The sequence below is a fragment of the Dipteris shenzhenensis genome, chromosome 25 (genome assembly GCF_047967505.1).
Source record: "Dipteris shenzhenensis isolate YYH24624 ecotype China chromosome 25, Dip_SZ_1.0, whole genome shotgun sequence".
In the NCBI taxonomy this organism is placed as follows: domain Eukaryota; kingdom Viridiplantae; phylum Streptophyta; class Polypodiopsida; order Gleicheniales; family Dipteridaceae; genus Dipteris; species Dipteris shenzhenensis.
Window position 1 is genome coordinate 30,142,443 of NC_141620.1, and position 21,120 is coordinate 30,163,562.

Genomic DNA, 21,120 nt, shown 5'->3' on the forward strand with positions numbered 1-21,120 from the left:
TAAATTGTTCACCCCTCTACTTGTTGCTAAAATATTACTATTGGGGCACCACTATTTAGCACATGCAAGTGTACCACCTTACCATGCACCCACCCATTTCAGTTTGTGATGTCTCTCCATTCAACATGGAATGTCCTTAAGTTTCAAATATCCTTAAGTATGAAATGCTATGGATGGATGGACCTTGAGTACTCACTTGAATCCAAGACATTAAGTTATTTCACTAATGTTGAGATGTCTATTTTAGTTTGTGATACCTTTTAGTGGTGTTGGGATGTCTACTTTGATTTGTGATACTTTTAAGTGGTGTTGGGATGTCTATTTTATTTTGTGGTGTCTTTAAATTCAACATGGAATGTCTTTAAGTTTCAAATGTCCTTAAGTATGAGATGCTATGGATAAGTTCGTTATGTCCTTAAGTTTGAGAAATTTATTTAACTTCTACTTAACGTTGTAAGTAGGTTCATGAGATTTATTTAAGTTCTAATTGGATTTAAGTTCTACAAACATTTCACTAGATCTAAAAGTTTGAGATGCAATGATGTCCTTAAATTCTAGATGTCCTTAACTTCGAGATGTCCTTAAGTACAATATGTCCTTAACTTCTATATGTCCTTAAATTGTAGATGTCCTTAACTTCTAGATGTCCTTAAATCCTAGTTGTCCTTAACTTCAAGTTGTCGTAAACTCCAAGATTTTCTACAAACACTTCACTAGTTCTATAAATTTCTATGTCCTTAAGTTCAACATGTCCTAAAGTCATAGATGTCATAAACTCAAAGATTTTCTTAGGTGTCTTTATGTTAGAGATGTCCTTAAGTTGTACATGTCCTTAAATCATAATCCCAAGAGAGTCAAATGACAAATATCATAAACTCAAAGATACTCTTAGATGTCTCTATAAACACAATCACTTAATCATTATCCCAAGAGAGTCAAACGATAGAGTGTACTCGCAAATGTCAAAGTCACTTTGAAATCACTAAACCATAATGTCAAACAAGCTTTCATAAGCTAAACCCAAACAAATAACCTTTCACAAGCTTTCATCTAGAAGCTTGCATGTCTAATTTCTCTTGCATTTTCATTCTCTTGGGAGCTTTTACTTTCTTGAAAGATTGAGACTCCCTAGTAATGGGATGAGAGAGCGTCACTTTCTTCAATCTCCTCTTCTCAATCATTGCACACTTTCTTTGGATAGAGTTTCCACAGCCATCCTGAATTGCCTCTAAAGCAAGTGAGGGATGCAAAGCCATATCTCGTGATCTTCCCTTCAGTTCCTCCAAATGCAAATTCGTTCTTGACATCATGCCATGTAGTTGAGAGAGTAAGAAATCATCATCTCCTATGACAAACATAAAAGCACACACATTTATAATAGAAAATTTGCATCATTACTGAATTAAGGAAGCACGTAGCACAAAAACACACTCCACATACCGACAATCTCTAATGCACGAGTAAAGCCATCCATAACACGCTCCTTTGGTGTTCCTATATAGCGACACACTTGCAAATGTCATTGACATAAATTGTCACAAGATCCCACAAATCTCCAATATCCCCTACTTCAAAATGTTCAGAAAGATACAAATATATAACATGAATTCATAAACAAACATACACTCACTTTCTACTAATGTTTCATTCGCTTGTGATTGAAATTCTTTTTCTTCGTTCCAACGCTCGGGGTCTACAAAGACATGGTTGGTGTGCAAATTGTCAATAAGAAAGACTGCTCAAACCAAATGAATAAGTAGGCAATGATAGAGTAACATACCATTGTACCCCACTTCCGCAATGTGCTCTTAACTTGCTTGAACTGTAGTAGACAACATTACACAAGTTGCAGTTAGAAATGTGCAAGCAAGAAGGAAATGTTGGAAGGTTACACATAAGATAATTCAAACATGAGACAAAGATAAAATGAGGTTACCTAGACAATGTTGAGCGGAACGTGTAACATTGGAAAAGCTATTATAGTACAATTCAAGGCACTTAACAACAACAATAGTGGTTGTTGGAATGCCGATAAGAATCATAACTTTGGCTTGGTGCTTACACAAATTCCCTCTCTGTGCCGAATCACAAGTGCAACATGCCCACTTCGTATCACCATTGTACACATACGGTGACATAATAGAAAAAGTCAGGCTTGATTTGGCTCTGAACCTTAGCATCTTTGAATCCCTCTCCTAGAAATTGAACATGAGCATCAGGGATATCTAAGGCTCGTTGTACTGAATGTTCTAATACAGTCTCTATAGCCACATTCTTCCTAAAACCACTCTCCTTAAGCATGTCTAGATACCAAAAGTAAGGGAATGCCACAGTCATAAGCTTATGTAAAATCCAATCAACCCTTCGTCCAAACAATGTACGCTTGTCGGTAATGAATCTTGCCTTTAATGATGCATGAAATGATTCAATAGCTCCATTAGTATCTTGATTGGCATGTGGCATAGTTCACATGGCCCGTACCCACCTACCTATCAAGGACACTTTAAAACTCCGTCATAACTCCAAACATGCAAACCATGATTGAAATATCAAAAGAAAGTATGTCATGAAGATCTAGAATAGTTTACCAATCCGAGAATCCCATTTTTGCTTAAAGTATTGTATGAATGAGGCTTGTTCTCTAAAAACCATGTAGGACTCGGCCACCTTGTCTTTCACCTCATCCTCTGTTTCTTGAAATGATTGCAGTCATGCCATGCATGTTCATAATATCTCCTAAAGCCCTGAACATGCTTGCTCGCATAGGTTTTTTAGCCATGCTCTCCTAACATGCCATAGGCATAAAAGAATGGGCACATAAAATACTTCCCTGCAGACAGGTTGAACAATATTCAAGCATCTTATAATTTATTGTATGACTAAGAAAGAAACTATGGCTTGAAGTGGAGCTACTTGCCTCAAAGCCTCCAACTCGGCTGCAGCATCCTCCACCATGAATGCACTAGGCTCCCGTGAGGGGTTAAAGTCCAAGATCCGGTTCCTAAAAGCTTTCAGCCTGTAAATGTCCATGAAACCTCAGTTGTAAAAATACAGTAGAAACACTCTAGTTTACTCTCCCTCTCTCAACAGAGACACTAGGGCCCAAGACAACAGTCGGGCTGGACCTCCCCGAAGGATTTTATTACTTGAGAGAAGATGGAGTACATAGTTCAGCGTAGAGCTGTTCATACATATCCAAAAACGTGAATGAAAATCATTACATGAGCTCTAAGGCTCTCTTTCTTGGCAACAAGCCACTTGTCAAACTCTACATTACTTTCCTAATTACATGCCACTAAGGGCAACTCTGGAGTCTCCGAAGCACTTGGTCACGCCAACCGCCTCCTAGACTCATGGTAGGCTCCCATAGCGCTTAGGAAAATAACCTTTCCAAGTACCTGCAACAATTAATTAAAGCGCACCACCATGGCACCCATTAATTGTTAGCGCTTTGCATGCAAATAACACACTGTGGACTAATTCTAGTCACGGTGGGCGTCCCCACTAAACACATGTGCACACATAACAAATATAAAAATTTTTTTTTCCTCTGGTTCACCGAAGTCAACGCTCTTTATCATAATTAAGGGGCTTTGACCAAGGGTCGAGGCGCCTTAATTATAGTCAAGTCTCTCCAACCGAAGTTGGCATATCTTGGTTAACCATAGTTACCCTCTTGGCGTATGCCAAGTCTCGTTGACCGAAGTCAACACTCTCTGACCGTAGTCAGCTCTGTGGTTCTATCCTTGCATACAGTATGCTACACTCATCCACTTCTGATGGATCCTCTGATACTGGCTCTGTAGGCTCTGGCCCCTGGAATTTCTTTAGAAGACTCACATGGAATGCACTATGAATCCTCCAATGCTCTGGTAATGCTAACCTGTATGCAACCTCATTTATTCTTTCTATAACCCTGAAAGGGCCATAGTATCTGGGAGATAACTTTGCCTACACTTTCTGTTTGCCTTTAAACTTACGGAGCCTAGCTTTCTCAAACTTCGAAAGTACCCAATCCCCTTCCTTGAGATCTAGCTCTCTCCTATGCTTATCTGCAGCTCTTTTATGCTTCTCTTGAGACCTTTCAATTGCTGTCCGGACTTGGCTGTAAGCTGTCTGGAGGTCTCTCACAAACTGATCAGCTGCAAATATTTCATCCTTGGTCCTCAGGATAGGTGGCAGAATCTGTTAAAAATGGGGAGAGGGTGAGAGACAAGATCTGAGGCACAAACTGATGTTGATAGATTGTGTTATCACAGCAAGTACATAGCCTCTTTTATAGGCTGGGCAAGCCTTATCTTCCCACACTGACACCTCATAGATGAGGTCACACACAAGAGAATCTAGATTCTATACTCTAGGGGAGGAATCACACCTACCACATGAGGTGGCACAAGTTGCCTCAAGACTCTTCACACTCACACAACTGTAGGACACTCCTAGGACTCTAGGACCAAACACACTAGGACTCCGATTCCAACAAACCCCCCTTCGGAGCTAGGGTGAAACTATGACATCATCCAGACTGTGCATCCCAGGCAATCTCAGAGGCTAACAGCTGAGCATAATTCAGAGGTTGAACCAAGCACTCTCATGGCTTAGGTGTCAACGTGATCAGAGACTCAAATCTGAGCATGGATGCATGACCAACTCATAGATCTAGGGAGTACACCAACATCCTGGAACTCGGCCAGGCCTGATAAAGGAAAGACATAACAACCCCCCTGTCTCCTAACTGGGTACATGGAAATAAGTGGAGCCTTTTATAGGACAAGGCACACAAAATGACAAATTATTACATCATTTTAGGGGGACTACCCAAGGCGGAGTACCTAACACACATGACTCTAGAAAGCCCACTCTTCATCTATCACCTCATGGAGAGATAGACCAGAAACAGCAGCAGTGCAGGCTTGTTCCTTAGGTCCAAAGGTGTAGCTTCATCGTCTTCGTCCTCACTCTCCTCCGCAACCAGATTGGCATGTTCTTTGGCTTGTACCTTTGCCATCTTCTTGAAGCAACGATCCTCTGGATGGCCAAGCTTCTGACAATAATTACATTTAAGAGGTTTTCCTTTCTTCTTGGGCTTATTCTTAAGAAAGAATGCTTTGCCAGATTCAAAGGAAGATTCTGCTTTCTCTGTAAGCCTACGGTCCTCATTAATGAGATGAGCTACCATATCCTTAAAGCTCATATTGCGGCTGACTCTTAGGACAGCAAGGATCTCATTGTACTTGGAAATGTCTTCAATACTTGAGAGAAGTACAACAACTTGATCATCATCTTCAACAATGGCTCGAATGGCAGATAATTGTTGGAGAATTGACCCAAGATTGCTCGAGCGTTCATTGAGGGTTTCAGTTTCCTTCATCTTGAGCTTGAAGAGTTTTTGTTTGAGAAATAATTTGGAATTATTGATCTTATTTCCAAACAAATTCTCTAATTTTTCCCAAACCTCACTTGCAGTCTTATCAAAATCCACATGGTGGATAAGGTTGTCAGCTAAAGCTAGGCCAATGATAGCCATTGCTTTATCATTTTGGTTCTCCCACCAACTGATTCTAGCACCATCACTTCAGGGTTTTGGCTCCTTGCCATTGGTGATATTCCATATGCCTTCTCGCATAAGAAGAAGCCTGAGTTTTGTCTGCCAAGTTGGGAAATTGCTCCCTGAGAATTTCTCAATGAACAAGGAGTTTTTTATGCTATCCATTGGTGGGAAGGTCTTAGCTGTCATTACGGCCAGTGTCTAAATCCTTACAATGTTTACTCAAATTTTGCAAAAAAAGGCCCAAATCCCAGATATCTCTCTGCATCCCGGAGTCTCCTGCTCTCATAGGCTACTACATGACCATTCTGATGCAATGCAGCCCCAACAGATTCCCCACAAGCATCACAATCCACATCAAATGGCTGATACAAATCTAGAACGATTAAGATTGGCTCTGTAGTCAGCTTCTCTTTGAGTGTGGTAAAGGCTGTCTTTTGACTGCATTTTTCTTAGTAAGATCGTGGAGTGGAGCGGCTATATCCGCAAAATGCCTGATAAATCTTATGGAGTAAGAACACAGGCCTAGGAAACTTCAAACTTCATGCACAGTTTTCAGCTCTAGCCATTCGTGAATGGCACGAACCTTTGCCAGATCCATCCGTATCCCATCTTTGGCTATTATATGCCCCGAGTAATGGATTTCTTCCAAGAAGAATTCACTTTTCTTGCTGTTTGCATAGAGCTGATGATTTCTCAACTCTTGAAACACTATAGCAAGATGTTACTTGTGTTCTTCTTTGGACTTAGAAAAGACAATTATGTCATCGAAGAAGGTTTCAATGAACTGTCTGTAGGGTCGGAAGATACAATCCATCATCCTATTGAAAGTAGCTGGGACATTTGTCAATCCAAAAGGCATCACCAGATATTCATACAATCCAAAAGTAGTACGAAACGCTGTCTTGTGCACATCCTGAGGCCGTATCCTCACTTGGTGATAGTCCCTATTTAAGTCTATCATGTTGATAACTAAAGCTCCATTTAACTGATCCAGCACATCATCAATGCGCGGAATAGGGAATCTATTCTTGATGGTCATTTTGTTCAATGCACGGTAATCAATGCACATACGGAATGAACCATCTTTCTTCTGTACTAGCAATACAGGGGAACAAAAAGGAGAAGAACTGGCTGAATCAACCTCTTGGACAACAAGTCCTATGTCATAATCTCTTCTCGCTGAGTTGCACTAACGTCATGCATGCAAGGATAGTATTGTAGATGGATCTTATAACGGCACAAGACTAGCTACTGAAGCTGAATGCATAAGGTCTTGAATGTTCTTTGCCCCCAAAGCATTCACTACTGCCTGAATTCTTGGACTAAGACCTGCTCTATACTTTCTCATTTGGATTCCTTTGGAGACCTTTTTGAAAGGTGCAACCTGCAAATAAGCATCCCAAAACTTTTAGTTGTACACATCCACTGTATCTCCTGCATCCATATGTAAATTGTCCCAATCTAGAAGAACATGATCTCTAAACTGTTTAGGCATAAACTACTGCTAGAAGGCTTTCTTAAAGTCCTTCCACTTCTTTGGGGCTGACCCATCTATGGTCTGGGCACTCCACCATGCACTAGCTGTCGTTGTCAAGTGCAAATTAACCATTCTTAACTTGGAGGATTCTGAAAATTTTTCTGTACCGAATGCAGCATTAAACTACCTGATGAACTGCAATGCTTTGTCTGTATGACCATATTGTCCATTATAGGTCATAAACTTGATAGATTTACCTCCCTCTTTGAATTCCTTGGTCTCTCTGGAAGACTTACTCTTCCTAGACTTCTTGTGTTTCCTTCTTTTCCTAGCTGGTTTATCTGATAAAGAATAAGATACAGAAGTCGAGCTTGAGATAGACGATGAAGAACTGGGAGATCGGTGATGATGCCTCGATCTCTTCCTGCTATGAGACCGTCCCCTATGAGATCTCTCTTTCTCTGGCTGACTTCAAAGCTTTTAAAGCTATGGTTGAAAAAGAAACAGGCCTGCAAATAAAATGCCTAAGGTCAGATGGAGGGGGAGAGTACCTCTCAAATGAGTTTGCAAGTGGTTAACTGAACTAGTCTGGTCTGGTTAGGCTGATCAGACTAGTTAGCTATGATCTGGTTAGGCTGACCAGACTAGCTAAAAGTAACACCCTTAACTTGAGTCAACTAGCAACAGTTAGCTTAACCACTGGCCTGCCAGGCTGGCTGCCACGTGTCTGCTCTTTGCACATGCTTGTGCCATGCCACGTCACTGCCATGTCAGCCACACATGGGGAAAGGTGTAAGTGTTAAGCCAGGCAATCTCCAATTCTCCAGGACCAGCTAAACAGGTACAAACACCACTGGTGCCTCTCCAAATCCTGTCAAAGAAACCCCGAATCGGAGGCAAAAAACCACAACCAATGAAATGTCAAAAGCCCCGGTTCAGAGGATAAACACAATAAAAAATTTAAAAAAATGTTTTTTTCTGGCCTGACCAGATCTGGCCGACCAGATTGACCTGGTCGGTCAAATCTGACCAGGTCGGTCAACCTGTTGGTTGACCGACTTAAAGCCCCCTTCCTATTTAAAGGGGGGGGGGCTAGGTATTCAAACATAATCTCTCTTCCAGCTCCAGAGGTTCCTGCACACCCTGAGCCACTTCTGCCTCCTGGCTGCCTCCTCTGCTGTCCTCTTTTCTGCTCCAGATTTGCCCTCTTTTCTGCCCCAGATCTGCCCCTCCTTTCTGCTCAGATCTGTCCTCCTTTCTGCTCCAGATCTGTCCCCTTTTTCAGCTCCAGATCTGCCCTCTTTTCTGCTCCAGAACAGCCTTCCTTTCTGCTTCAGTTCTGCTCTCCTTTCTGCATCAGATCAGCTCCAATTTCTGCTCCAGATCTGCCTTCTTTTAGCTTCAGATCTGTCCCAACTTCTGCTCCAAGATCTGCCCTCAACTTCTGCTCCAGATCTACCTCCAACTTCCGCTCCAGATTCTGTTCTTTCTATTCCAAATCTGCAGCAACCCCTGCATCAGTTTGCTGTCTCAGATTTGGTTGAGTTCCAACTTGTGGAGCTAGTGCAGAAGTCCACTACAGTTGTCAGGACTGACGTTTGTTTCCTCCAGAGCTTCTCTCATATCTTCACTTGTACTGAGTTCCGTTTGTGATATATATATCTTCTTCAGCCATTGATTGTCTTCAGTATTGTTTTATTTGTCTCCAAGTATTTTCTTTATATGGTATCAGAGCCAGGTGTGCCAATCGACACCTGAGCCTTGATCTGGAAAGCTTGGAAGATAAATCATCACCTGAAGATGTCTTCTCCCTCTTCTCCGAAGCGATCTCAGCCTGAATCAACCTCTATTCAACCATCACCTTCGACATATGTCGAGAGAGAGTCTGCTAGGATTGAAGGTGATGAATACCTCTCCAAACTCTTTAAAGAATTTGCTGAATTCCAGAAATGGAAGGAACTTGAAGCAGGTACCCGCACACCTCGTGCCTCTACCTCTCCACGGTTCTCTCCAATACGTCAACAAGGACCTCTATTCAACTCAGAAGAAACTGAGCAACATCTCAAGTTCGGTGCCAACGAAGAACAAGTATCCCCTGACGAAAGAGGACAGGCCGGCATGAGAACATTGGATTATTTGACAGTGCCTATTCCACAAGAATCAGTGCAAGGTATGATGCCCTATTCCCTTAGTGCAACTCCTTTTGTTATGCAAGGCATAGGAACAAGTAATCACGAGGACACAGATCCATACATGCATGTGAACACTCGCAGACGAGAAAGGAGAAATGCGTCTAACAATGAGTTTGCTTTCGGTTCACATCCCTCCCTCCCTCCCATCCCTCTCATCTCTTCCACTGCCATCTTTCCTCCAGTGGTTTCTCATTCTCCTCCTTCTCCCATGCCACTGGATTCCTATAGTTTATTTCCCTCTATCTCCCGCTGCCTCTTTTTCACCTCTCATGTCTTATCCCGCCTCTCATATTCATCCCTCCCCCTCAGGACCTTTTCCAAATTCATTTATTCCTCCGGTGATGCCACCTCTCCCTTCTTCTCACTCTGCTACTATTCCAAATTCTCTTCTGCCTCCACCGGTTGCTTCTCCCTATCATTCTATTTCTTCCCCTCACCCTGTCTCTGCAACAGCCAAACATGCTTTCACTGATATGACTCGTTTTAACGGGTCTAATTATACCACATGGTCAAATCTTATGCGCCATGTGCTTGATTCTCAAGACCTATGGGAACTCGTTCAAGGTACCGAATCGCCACCTGATCCTCATGTTTATCCTCCTCAGGTAGTTCGTTCGTGGCGACATCGTAATGCCACTGCCATTGTTGAAATTATGCAAGGTCTTTTACCTGAATTTCACTCTCAATTACAGCATTTTGATCTTGCCTCTGAGCGATGGGCACATCTCACTGACCGATATGCAGCTCGAGATCGTACTCGTCGCATCAATCTTGACCATGATCTCCAACAATTCCAGATTCTTGCTGACGATAATCTCAAGGTTAAACTAGCCAATTACCACAACTGGTCCTCCCAAATCCGAGGATGACCAAGTTACTTTCTTTTTAAATAAACTTCCGCCCAAGTATTTCAGTTTTATGCAACAAATCATTTCTCAACCTTCTCTTCCTACTTTTTATGAGTTTGAATGTCAACTTTTGCGTAATGCTCGTCTTTACTCTCAGGTCCACCAAAAACATAGCATTCCTGCTTCAGAGGGGGCTCTTCTCTCCGGGATTCCAAAAGATCAACCTAGCTCCGGAAAGCCCTCTCCTACTCCTAACCCCTCTAGTAGTAAACCCGCCTGGCACTCCCTTCCCAAAAAGAATAGGTTTTGTCAGCATTGCCAGAGAGTTGGGCATATTGACGATGAATGTCGCTCCAAAGCCAAAGGCCTTCTTCCTCAGCCTCCCACCATGACTCCTCAACCACCCCGTTGGACTCCTCAGCTCCCTACCACGACTCCTCAACCACCCCGTTGGACTCCACAACCCCCTACCACGACTCCTCAGCCACCTCGTTGGCGTCCTAGGGGTAGTCCTCCTCCTCCTCCTTCGAACACTGGTCTCTGGAGACCCCAGGGCCATGTCACTAATCACTTCACTCCATCTCCTCCCTTTATAACTCCTGAAGGTTTGTCTGACTGGTCCACCGGAGATTCTCTAGACTTCACTTCTCAAGCCTTGATCCATATCACCGAGCTTGACTCCTCCTCTCCCTTATCTGGGTCAGCTTTTCATACTCTTCCATGTGACTCTAAATCTTCTTGGATTGTGGATAGTGGAGCCACTCATCATATGACCCCTCATCCTGATCTCTTCATTTCTCGCCAACCGGCAACAGGGGGAGTTCGTTGTGGCAATAACTCTGTTGCTACTATTCATGGTGTTGGTTCAATAACTTTTGATACTGAAAAAGGTCCCAATCTTGCTCAATTGGATCAAGTGTTTTATGTGCCCCAATTAGGGGTCAATCTTCTTTCTGTTCATCAACTTTGCCTCCTTGGTCGCACAGTGCTATTTACAAAGATGCATATTGACATCATAGATGAGTCCTCGGGACTCCTTCTAGCTCGAGGTGATGCTCAACCTAATGGTCTGTACTTTATAAATCAATTTCTTGCGACTCCCTCCCATTGCGGTTCTGAGTTTCATCGGCTTTACGGTAATGCTACCCTAAAAGATCCAACTGACACAGAACGATTATGGCATTATCGTCTGGGATATTTGTCTTATGACTCTTTATATGAAATGTCTCGGGATCATCTAGTTGATGGCCTACCTAAATTATCGCGAGCTAAAGATATTTGTCATCCCTGTCAATTAGGTAAACAAAGCCGCACTCCTTTTCCTTCTCATTCCACTTCTCGAGCCAGTGAGATTTTGCGTCTAATTCATCTCGATATTAGTGGCAAATCTCCTGTTCCTTCCCTCAATGGTTCACATTATTTCTTCTTAATTGTGGATGATTACTCTCGCTATCAATGGGTGTTTTTCATGAAAGAGAAATCCGACACTTTTTCTTTCTTTGCTACTTGGGCTCGCTTGGTTATGAACCAAACAGGAAAGTCTATTGGGATTGCTCGTAGTGATAATGGTGGTGAATTCATTTCCCATGAATTCACTCACTTCCTTCAAGAGCATGGTATCCAACGCCATCTTACATCTCCAAATTCGCCTTCCCAAAATGCTCGTGTCGAACGGCGACAACGTACTGTCATGAACATGGCCCGTTCCATGCTTTTTGCAGCCGAGTTGCCTGAACGTCTCTGGCCCAAAGCCGTCCATACTTCTGTCTATATCCTTAATCGTTGTCCTACTCAACCCATCCTTAACATGACGCCTTTTGAGGCCTTCTATGGCTATCGTCCTTCTATTTCTCATCTTCGTATCTTTGGCTGCCGCGCGTACACTCATACTCCCAATGATACTCGCGGTAAACTCGAACCTCGTGCTGAACTTTTTCTTCAGTTGGCTACTCGGCAGAAGCCAAAGCTTATCGATTATTTGATCCTCGTACAAACAAAGTTTTGGTTCGCCGAGATGTGGTCTTCGATGAAAGAGCAGTGCTTAAAAATTCCTCTATTCTCTCTACTGATGACGTCTCTACTCCAGTTCCCTCCGACAATTCTCCACCCGAAATTCCTTCCTCTCCTCCCGAAACATCTCTCCCCCCACCCATTGCTTCTCCTCACGACCCACTGCCACGCTGGTATCGTCAAACTATGAAGGATTCCGGGATTATTTCTGTCGAACTTCCTCCTTCTGGTCCTCGCCGCTCTACTCGAATAACTTCTTCTACTGCCACTGCCTCTTTTTTTACCACGGCCTATATCATACATTCTGAACCTGCCACTTGGCAGGAAGCAGTTCAAAATCCTGCGTGGCATCGTGCTATGGAACAGGAGCTTGAAAGTATTGATCGCAATCAGACCTGGATCTTGGTCAATCGACCCACTCACAAAAAGGTCATCGGAACCAAGTGGATCTTCCGAACAAAACTCAAAGCCGATGGCACCCTGGACAAATACAAAGCTCACTTAGTAGTGCAAGGATTCCGCCAAAAACATGGTATCGATTATGAGGAAACCTTTGCCCCTACTGCTCGGTTAACTTCCTTTCGTCTTCTTCTCGCCTTAGCTGCTCATCACCACTGGACTATCTATCAAATGGATGTCAAGAGTGCCTTTCTCAATGGCTACCTTGATGAAGAAGTCTATGTGACTCCCCCACCAGGTTTTTCTCCTCCTGGCCATGAAAATAAGGTTTTCCGTCTCTGCAAAGCTCTTTATGGACTCAAACAAGCACCTCGATCATGGTTCCACCGGATAGACACCTTCCTCAAAACTAATGGTTTTCATTCTACTCCCTTTGATCCAAATTTATATATCCATCATTCGTCAAAGGGGGTCTGCTTTATTTTACTCTATGTCGATGATCTTTTGCTTTTAGGCTCCACTCCCACTACACTTCAGTACATTAAAACTCAACTCAGCATCACTTTTGAAATGACTGATCTCGGTCGGCTCTCCTATTTCTTAGGCATGGAAGTTGTACAACATTCTGGTGGTACTTTTGTTTCTCAACAGAAATATGCTCTTCAACTCCTTGATCAAATCATTCCTCATGAGCCTAAGCTGGCTGCCACTCCCTTAGATCCCACCGTAAAGCTCTCAAAAGACTTGGAGTCTCCTCCCTTTGATGAACATCTCTATCGCCAGGTTGTTGGCAAACTCCTCTGGCTCCTTCACACTCGTCCTGATCTTGCTTACTCCGTCTCTATTCTCAGTCAGTATTTTAATGAACCCAAGCTCACTCATTGGCATGCATGTATTCGTATCTTGCGGTTCATTCGTGGTACTTACTCTTATGGTTTACATTTCAGACCAGGACTAACCCTACAGGGATACACTGATTCCGACTGGGCTGGTGACCCGGACAATCGTCGTTCTCATGGCGGCTATATTTTCTCGTTTGGCTCGGCACCTGTTTCTTGGTCTAGCCGTAAACAAGAGACTGTTGCTGGTTCTTCTACTGAGGCTGAATACCGGGCCTTGTATGATTGTACCACAGAGGCCATATATCTCCGACAGTTTTTGGCAGAACTGCACTTTCCTTGTACTGAACCCACGATCCTCTACGTCGACAACAAAAGTGCCATTGCTCTCGCAGGCAATCCCATTTTTTCCAACCGCACCAAACATGTCGGTGTTCACTTTCATTTTACTCGCGAGCAAGTGGAATTAGGTACTATTCGGTTGATCTATGTTCCAGCTGCCGATAATCATGCTGATATTCTTACCAAGCCGGTTAATCGCCCTACTCTTGAGCATCTCTGCCCACGGTTGGGGATTGGTTTACCTCCTCCTCCTCTTTAACAGTTTTTTTTTTCTCTTTGTGTACTTAAGGAAGTGAACAAATCCCCTGCGAGGGCACTCCTTCAAGTCTTTCTTTTTTGTACCATCATCTGGGCATTTAGTGAAGATGAAAACCTACTCTGTAGGCATCTCCATCTAAATGAAAACCCAAAAAAAAAAAAAAAAAAAAAAGGCTGATGAAGATGATAGATCACTCATGGAACACCTCTTTGCTTCTCCTGTCTGCATTGGACATTGAGAGGGGGTGTTAAGCCAGGCAATCTCCAATTCTCCAGGACCAGCTAAACAGGTACAAACACCACTGGTGCCTCTCCAAATCCTGTCAAGAAACCCCAAATCGGAGGCAAAAAACCACAACCAATGAAATGTCAAAAGCCCCGGTTCAGAGGATAAACAAAATAAAAAATTTAAAAAAATGTTTTTTTCTGGCCTGACCAAATCTGGCCGACCAGATTGACCTGGTCGGTCAAATCTGACCAGGTCGGTCAACCTGTTGGTTGACCGACTTAAAGCCCCCTTCCTATTTAAAGGGGGGGGGCTAGGTATTCAAACATAATCTCTCTTCCAGCTCCAGAGGTTCCTGCACACCCTGAGCCACTTCTGCCTCCTGGCTGCCTCCTCTGCTGTCCTCTTTTCTGCTCCAGATTTGCCCTCTTTTCTGCCCCAGATTTGCCCTCTTTTCTGCCCCAGATCTGCCCCTCCTTTCTGCTCAGATCTGTCCTCCTTTCTGCTCCAGATCTGTCCCCTTTTTCAGCTCCAGATCTGCCCTCTTTTCTGCTCCAGAACAGCCTTCCTTTCTGCTTCAGTTCTGCTCTCCTTTCTGCATCAGATCAGCTCCAATTTCTGCTCCAGATCTGCCTTCTTTTAGCTTCAGATCTGTCCCAACTTCTGCTCCAAGATCTGCCCTCAACTTCTGCTCCAGATCTACCTCCAACTTCCGCTCCAGATTCTGTTCTTTCTATTCCAAATCTGCAGCAACCCCTGCATCAGTTTGCTGTCTCAGATTTGGTTGAGTTCCAACTTGTGGAGCTAGTGCAGAAGTCCACTACAGTTGTCAAGACTGACGTTTGTTTCCTCCAGAGCTTCTCTCATATCTTCACTTGTACTGAGTTCCGTTTGTGATATATATATCTTCTTCAGCCATTGATTGTCTTCAGTATTGTTTTATTTGTCTCCAAGTATTTTCTTTATAGTAAGTGCCACATCAGCTCTGTGCATACCTGCCATGTCATCTGCTGAACACAGAAACTGCCACGTGTCAACTAACTCACACATGCCAGTGCCACATCATTGGTTGAGTTGGCCATGCCATGTCGGCAACTCTGCAAGCCCTCAGCACCTTAGCGCTATCGTCAATTTTTGTGAAGCTTCAACGCAAATCGTCACGTACGCAAAGAATGAGCAACCGTTCGCGTATGCACTCCTACCACGAGGTCTTGGAGTCATCACGTTGCCTCAAGGTTTGTACTTCCCTTCGCACTTCAAGCAAGCACCATCGTGAAAGTTTCAACGCACAAGAAGGCGCCTATTAGCAAGAAAATCACCGACTATGTCCTCCGTGGAATTGCTCTTCTACGCAAATATCCCATGAAGCCTTTCATACTCTCGGAAGAACAAGATGCCACCTTTACCAGTCTCGAGTCTTCACAAGCTTTAGCCTGCACCCTAAAGTTCGTAGAGTAACAACCCTACCAACATCACTTTGCGTGACCTCTGCAAGAGAACCCGACGTATATCTGTTGCGCCTTAGCTGGGCTGGCCTCTTCGAAGGCTTCATGCGCATCTGTTGGCAGGTCCTGCGTGGCTTTCAAACAAACCCGTACAACTTAGCAGCGTGGATACTCCTCAACGTTCATCCTATACACCAATTGCGGGCCTCAATTCTCCTTGGACCATCATCCCTTGAGAAAGGGTTGAGCCTTTATAGCTTTAGATCGCCACCCCCTTCAGAAAGAAGGCGAGCCAAGCTCTGATACCAATGTAAACATCCATGAAACCTCAGTCATAAAAATACAGTAGAAACACTCTAGTTTACTCTCCCTCTCTCAACAGAGACACTAGGGCCCAAGACAACAGTCGGGCTGGACCCCCCCGAAGGATTTTATTACTTGAGAGAAGATGGAGTACATAGTTCAGCATAGAGCTGTTCATACATATCCAAAAACGTGAATGAAAATCATTACATGAGCTCTAAGGCTCTCTTTCTTGGTAACAAGCTACTTGTCAAACTCTACATTACTTTCCTAATTACATGCCACTAAGGGCAACTCTGGAGTCTTTGAAGCACTTGGTCACGCCAACCGCCTCCTAGACTCTTGGTAGGCTCTCGTAGCGCTTAGGAAAATAACCTTTCCTAGTACTTGCAACAATTAATTAAACCGCACCACCATGGCACCCATTAATTGTTAGCGCTTTGCATGCAAATTACACACTGTGGACTAATTCTAGTCACGGTGGGCGTCCCCACTGAACACATGTGCACACATAACAAATATAAAAAATATATATTTATTCTCTGGTTCACCGAAGTCGACGCTCTTTATCATAATTAAGGGATTTTGACCAAGGATCGAGGCGCCTTAATTATAGTCAAGTCTCTCCAACCGAAGTTGGCACATCTTGGTTAACCGTAGTTACCCCTCTTAGCGTATGCCAAGTACCGAAGTCAACACTCTTTGACCATAGTCAGTTCTGTGGTTCTCTGGTTAACCGTAGTTAACCCTCTTGGTAATAAACAAAGTCTCTCTGACCGAAGTCAGGCTTACTTGATCAGAGTCAAGTATCTGTGACCGTAGTCAATTCTCTGACCATTAAAAAAACTCTTTGACCAAAATTAACACATATAAAAACTTTTTAATTATGATCAGATAAATGGTCAACTGTACTTTGACTTACGATATTTACATTGTGGTGACATCCCCTCGGCTTCTATTCAGTTGACCTCAACCGAAAAGCTTCCTTGTAAACATCCAAAAGCTGTGGATGGTCGGACAACATGTCTTCATTCATCCACTTGGCATCCAATGCCGTATAATTCTTGAATTTTACAAGATACCTCTAAAACTCCTTACCCTGAGAGCCCTTGCGTACAATATATGCTACACTCATCCACTTCTGGTGGATCCTTTGATACTGGCTCTGTAGGCTCTGGCCCCTAGAATTTCTTTAGAAGACTCACATGGAATGCATTGTGAATCCTCCAATGCTCTGGTAATGCTAACCTGTATGCAACCTCATTTATTCTTTTTGTAACCCTGAAAGGGCCATAGTATCTGGGAGATAACTTTGCCTACACTTTCTATTTGCCTTTAAACTTACGAAGCCTAGCTTTCTCAAACTTCAAAAGTACCCAATCCCCTTCCTTGAGATCTAGCTGTCTCCTATGCTTATCTGCAGCTCTTTTATGCTTCTCTTGAGACCTTTCAATTGCTGTCCGGACTTGGCTGTAAGCTGTCTGGAGGTCTCTCACAAACTGATCAGCTGCAAATATTTCATCCTTGGTTCTCAGGATAGGTGGCAGAATCACCTTCCCATAAATGACCTCAAAGGGGGCTTTCCCTGTAGAGCTGTGTACTATATTATTGTAAGCAAACTCTACCAATGGTAGGTACTTTTCCCAAACTGAACCTTGGTCACCCATGTAGCATTTCAGCATATCCAATAATGTAGAATTTGCTTCTTCACTTTGACCATCTGTTTGGGGATGGAAAGAATAATAAAATTCAAATTCGTCCCCATGTTGTCAAATAAAGCTCTCCAAAATAGACTGGTCATTCTGGGATCTCCATCACTGACAATGGACTTAGGCATACCATGATGCTTAAAGATCTGTGCCATGAAAAGCTTAGCCATATGATCTGCCTTTATGGTTTTGCGTACCGGAATGAAATGAGCTTGCTTGATGAATCTAGCAATGATAATCCAAATCCCATCATTCCCTGACTTTGATCTTGGCAAATCAAAAATGAAGTCCATTGTAATACTTTCCCACGGCGCCTGAGGCACGGGAAGAGGCATAAGTAGGCCAGGTGCCTTTCGTCTATTATACTTCACTTTCTGACACGTAAGGCATACAAACTGATGTATATCTTTTCCGCATCCCTGGCCAAAAGAAATACTTCTCTAGTGCTAGAGTTGTTGCTGTAATTCCTCTAGAGGTGCATGGCATTCCTCCAAAATCTTTTTCCTCATCTCCTGGGTGATGCATAGGCAGTCATCTTTCATTAGATACCCATCTTTCAGGGAATAGTGACTAGTGGACTGCCACATTGTTGACCTGGGGTCTTCGATAAAGGGATCTGCCACTCTGTTCCGAATTCCTGGGGTATTGAGAATCTGAAAATTGACAAAGTCTGCATCATTAGCATATTGCTCCCTCATGCCTTCCAAGTCTTGATGATAAGCAATAGTCACATTATTGACTTGGGGTCTTCGTTGGAGACACTACAAAACTCCTTGAAAGCCTCCATTTCTCTTGGGGTTTCTAATTAAAAATCTCTCTAAGGCCCAATAATGATAAAATACGGGCTGAATTTATAAACAGATTGGATTGTACCTCATAATCGTTTGTAGCAAAAGTAGCATCCATCGCTAGGAGTCCATTGTGGCCATATTTGTTGAGCTTAAGCAATTGCCATTCCGTTTGAACTCCTAGAATAAACAACTGGCCTTTCTCTTCGTCTTGCGGTTGATATATGAGAGTGTTTTTAATGTTTTGTAATACCCATAACCTCACATAACCTCACACTATCAGCATCATTCTCACGTAGTTGAAATGTCTCTTGTGCAAGCTTTTTTGATGTATTTAGAACATCTCTTAAAGTTAAGAAGTCATCTCGACCCATTGCATGGCATAGATCCTTCTCATCCCATCTCTTAATGGCTTGCACATGTTGATCCCACACCTGTTGTGGTGTGAAACCCTTTAAGAGCATGTTGTGAACCCAACCTCTCATGTCTATAGAAAGCCATGGTGCAAAACTTATATTGATTCATGCATCACCGTCATAATGCATACCATGACAAATCTCATCATTTTTGTCAACATGATTAGGTTATGTGTATGTTACACATGCAACATTTGGGATGCAATAAAGCCTCTTCACAACAAAATGGCAAGTGCAACCATGCATGTGTGTGCCACTCGTTGCCTTAGGTCTACTCCCTTGCCTTGTTTTGGTATCTATCAATGGGATGGGAGTACTACGTTTATCTTTAGGCCCATAAACTTACCAGAATCTGCAGCATTACAAGAATTATAGTCACTAATGAGACACTAAAGTAGTTATAGAATGCATATATTGAAAGGGAAGAACACACTTACGCAATGCGAGTCTTCCAGCTCTTTTCATTGGCTTGAGTGAGGACATTGTCCCGTTCTTGAATAGCTTGCTTCTTGAAGTTGGTTGGGGCATCCCTTCTTCTTCCCTCCCCAATAACCAAGTCTGACACTCTATCCCATGGTATGTGAGCAAAATGAATCATAGAGTAGCATGACCTGTTATCACGCTCGATCTCCCAATACAACATAGAACTATCTATTTCTCCAGCCAGGGGTTCTTGAATTCGAATTCTATGGTCCATTCTGCCAATAAGAGATGCTCAAGGTATTGTATGCATTGTCGCATTAACAAGGGAGATGCTACATGGTTCACTCTTATCCATAGAAAATATTGCGATCAGGCATTTTAATGAAAAAGATAATTGTGTTGGCGCATTCCAGAGAAATCATACCTCAAAGCTAGAGGTTGTTCGTTGTCCTTTCACACAAAATCTGCAACCCTTTTGACGTCCACTTTCTGTAGACAGCAAAAAGCCCATTATAGTACATCATGTTTGAAAGCAACACTGGAAAAAATCCACTGAAGTAGCTCTCCAATGCTGAAGGAAATGCTGAAAAAAAGAGAGAGTTTGGAAAAGGCCGTCCACCCATTGTGTGTATTAAATTCAATGCTTATATTTACCTTTGTTGCTTCCTCCTATCTTCACGTGCATATGGAGAGAATGTAGTCTTCACTTCCAAGCCATCCTCAACGAACGAGTTCTCTGTGGTCTCTTATCATAATAAGGAGAGTGATGGAATGGAGGAGCAGAGTCGCTGGGAGAGGCTGGGAGAGCAGAGGTGCTGGGAGAGGCTATGCGGCTGGGAGAGCAGTGGTGCTGGGGAGAGGCTAGCAGAGTGGCGGTCCAGCAGAGAAAGTCAGGTCCACCAGCGTCGGCCCCACGGATGGGGCGAGGGTGAGCCTGGGTGATGGACTGCAGCGTGCGTGGTGCTGCCAGAATCACCGCTGCTCTCTGTCGAGAAATCTCGACTCCAGCTTGGTCAACAGCTCCAAGGTTAGCGTGGGCCGAATGGTCCGAGAATGAAGGCAGGAGGGGAAATGACAAAAAGGAGGCGATGACGCGTAATGTTAGGCCCTTCTTCCTCGTGGTGGGTTTCTTGTCATGTCGCAGCAGTGCATTTGAAATCCGATGCTTTGGTTGGAGAGAACTGTTGATTGAATTATGCGAGCAGCTGGATGCTTTGAACTATCGACTCAGGAGCCAGAGGGAGGAGAAGCGGAGAAAAGCAAAGCCTGTGCTTGAGCCTATTCTTTGCCATTCGGGATATCCATAGCTTTTGAGGGATAGGACATGTAGCCGCTCCATTAGCGCCAGAGGAATCCTTCGCACGCTCGACCGGCTCTTCATTATTTTCCAAGGTTCTGAGCCTTCAAGCTTATCGCTTCTGTCAACAGTGCAGCGGGTATTTGCTATGTCATTAATCACGACTGGTCTTGTTGTTTCTTCTCATTTATGTTTGCCTTGGAAATCTATGGCTATCGTGTGTGTCCACCCCTGCCTGTGCTTAATTCATTTTGGAAAATCATATTTCTGATTCAGACTTGGGTTTGCTGCTCGAACAGATGTGGACCCAAAAAGAAAAGGATGCCGTCTCTTTCGTAAGACTGTCTAAATATTTGTGAAGGGCCATGGTGTGATTTCTCTCTAGTAAGGGGAGAGGGAGGGGAGGGGCGAGGTACAGGCGTTAATTAATTTAGATCGATAACTTAGGCTAATTAGATCACAAAATATTTTTCTGATTGAGTCTTTCAAATCTTTTAAGTTTTATTAATATAATGCAGTTTTTGAATTTATGATTGGCTTAGAAATGAAAAACTTTTGAATCATTATTTTACCCAATATACATGTGTTAATTTTTGG

General features: G+C 43.3%; 1 protein-coding gene across 6 annotated transcripts; it reads right to left on the reverse strand.

Annotated features, from left to right (window-relative positions):
- Nucleotides 1–1,080: 1,080 nt before the first annotated feature.
- LOC147885730 (uncharacterized) lies at nucleotides 1,081–20,533 on the reverse strand. 6 transcript variants are annotated; one of them, XR_015543442.1, is made up of 9 exons: nucleotides 19,881–20,533; nucleotides 19,651–19,715; nucleotides 19,241–19,501; nucleotides 2,918–3,016; nucleotides 2,589–2,830; nucleotides 1,781–2,489; nucleotides 1,631–1,693; nucleotides 1,441–1,494; nucleotides 1,081–1,345 (listed from the first exon to the last, which is right to left on the reverse strand). XR_015543442.1 is itself a non-coding variant. In XM_087396562.1 (5 exons), exons 3-5 carry the CDS (start codon nucleotides 19,498–19,500, stop codon nucleotides 2,737–2,739), a joined length of 453 nt encoding a protein of 150 aa, XP_087252688.1. In that variant the 5' UTR covers nucleotide 19,501; nucleotides 19,651–19,715; nucleotides 19,881–20,533; the 3' UTR covers nucleotides 1,553–2,736. The 6 variants fall into 6 exon arrangements, 1 of the variants encoding a protein (XP_087252688.1); XR_015543440.1 differs by having other exon boundaries at nucleotides 1,781–1,822; nucleotides 1,937–2,830; XR_015543439.1 differs by having other exon boundaries at nucleotides 1,781–2,830.
- Between the last annotated feature and the right edge of the window lie 587 nt (nucleotides 20,534–21,120).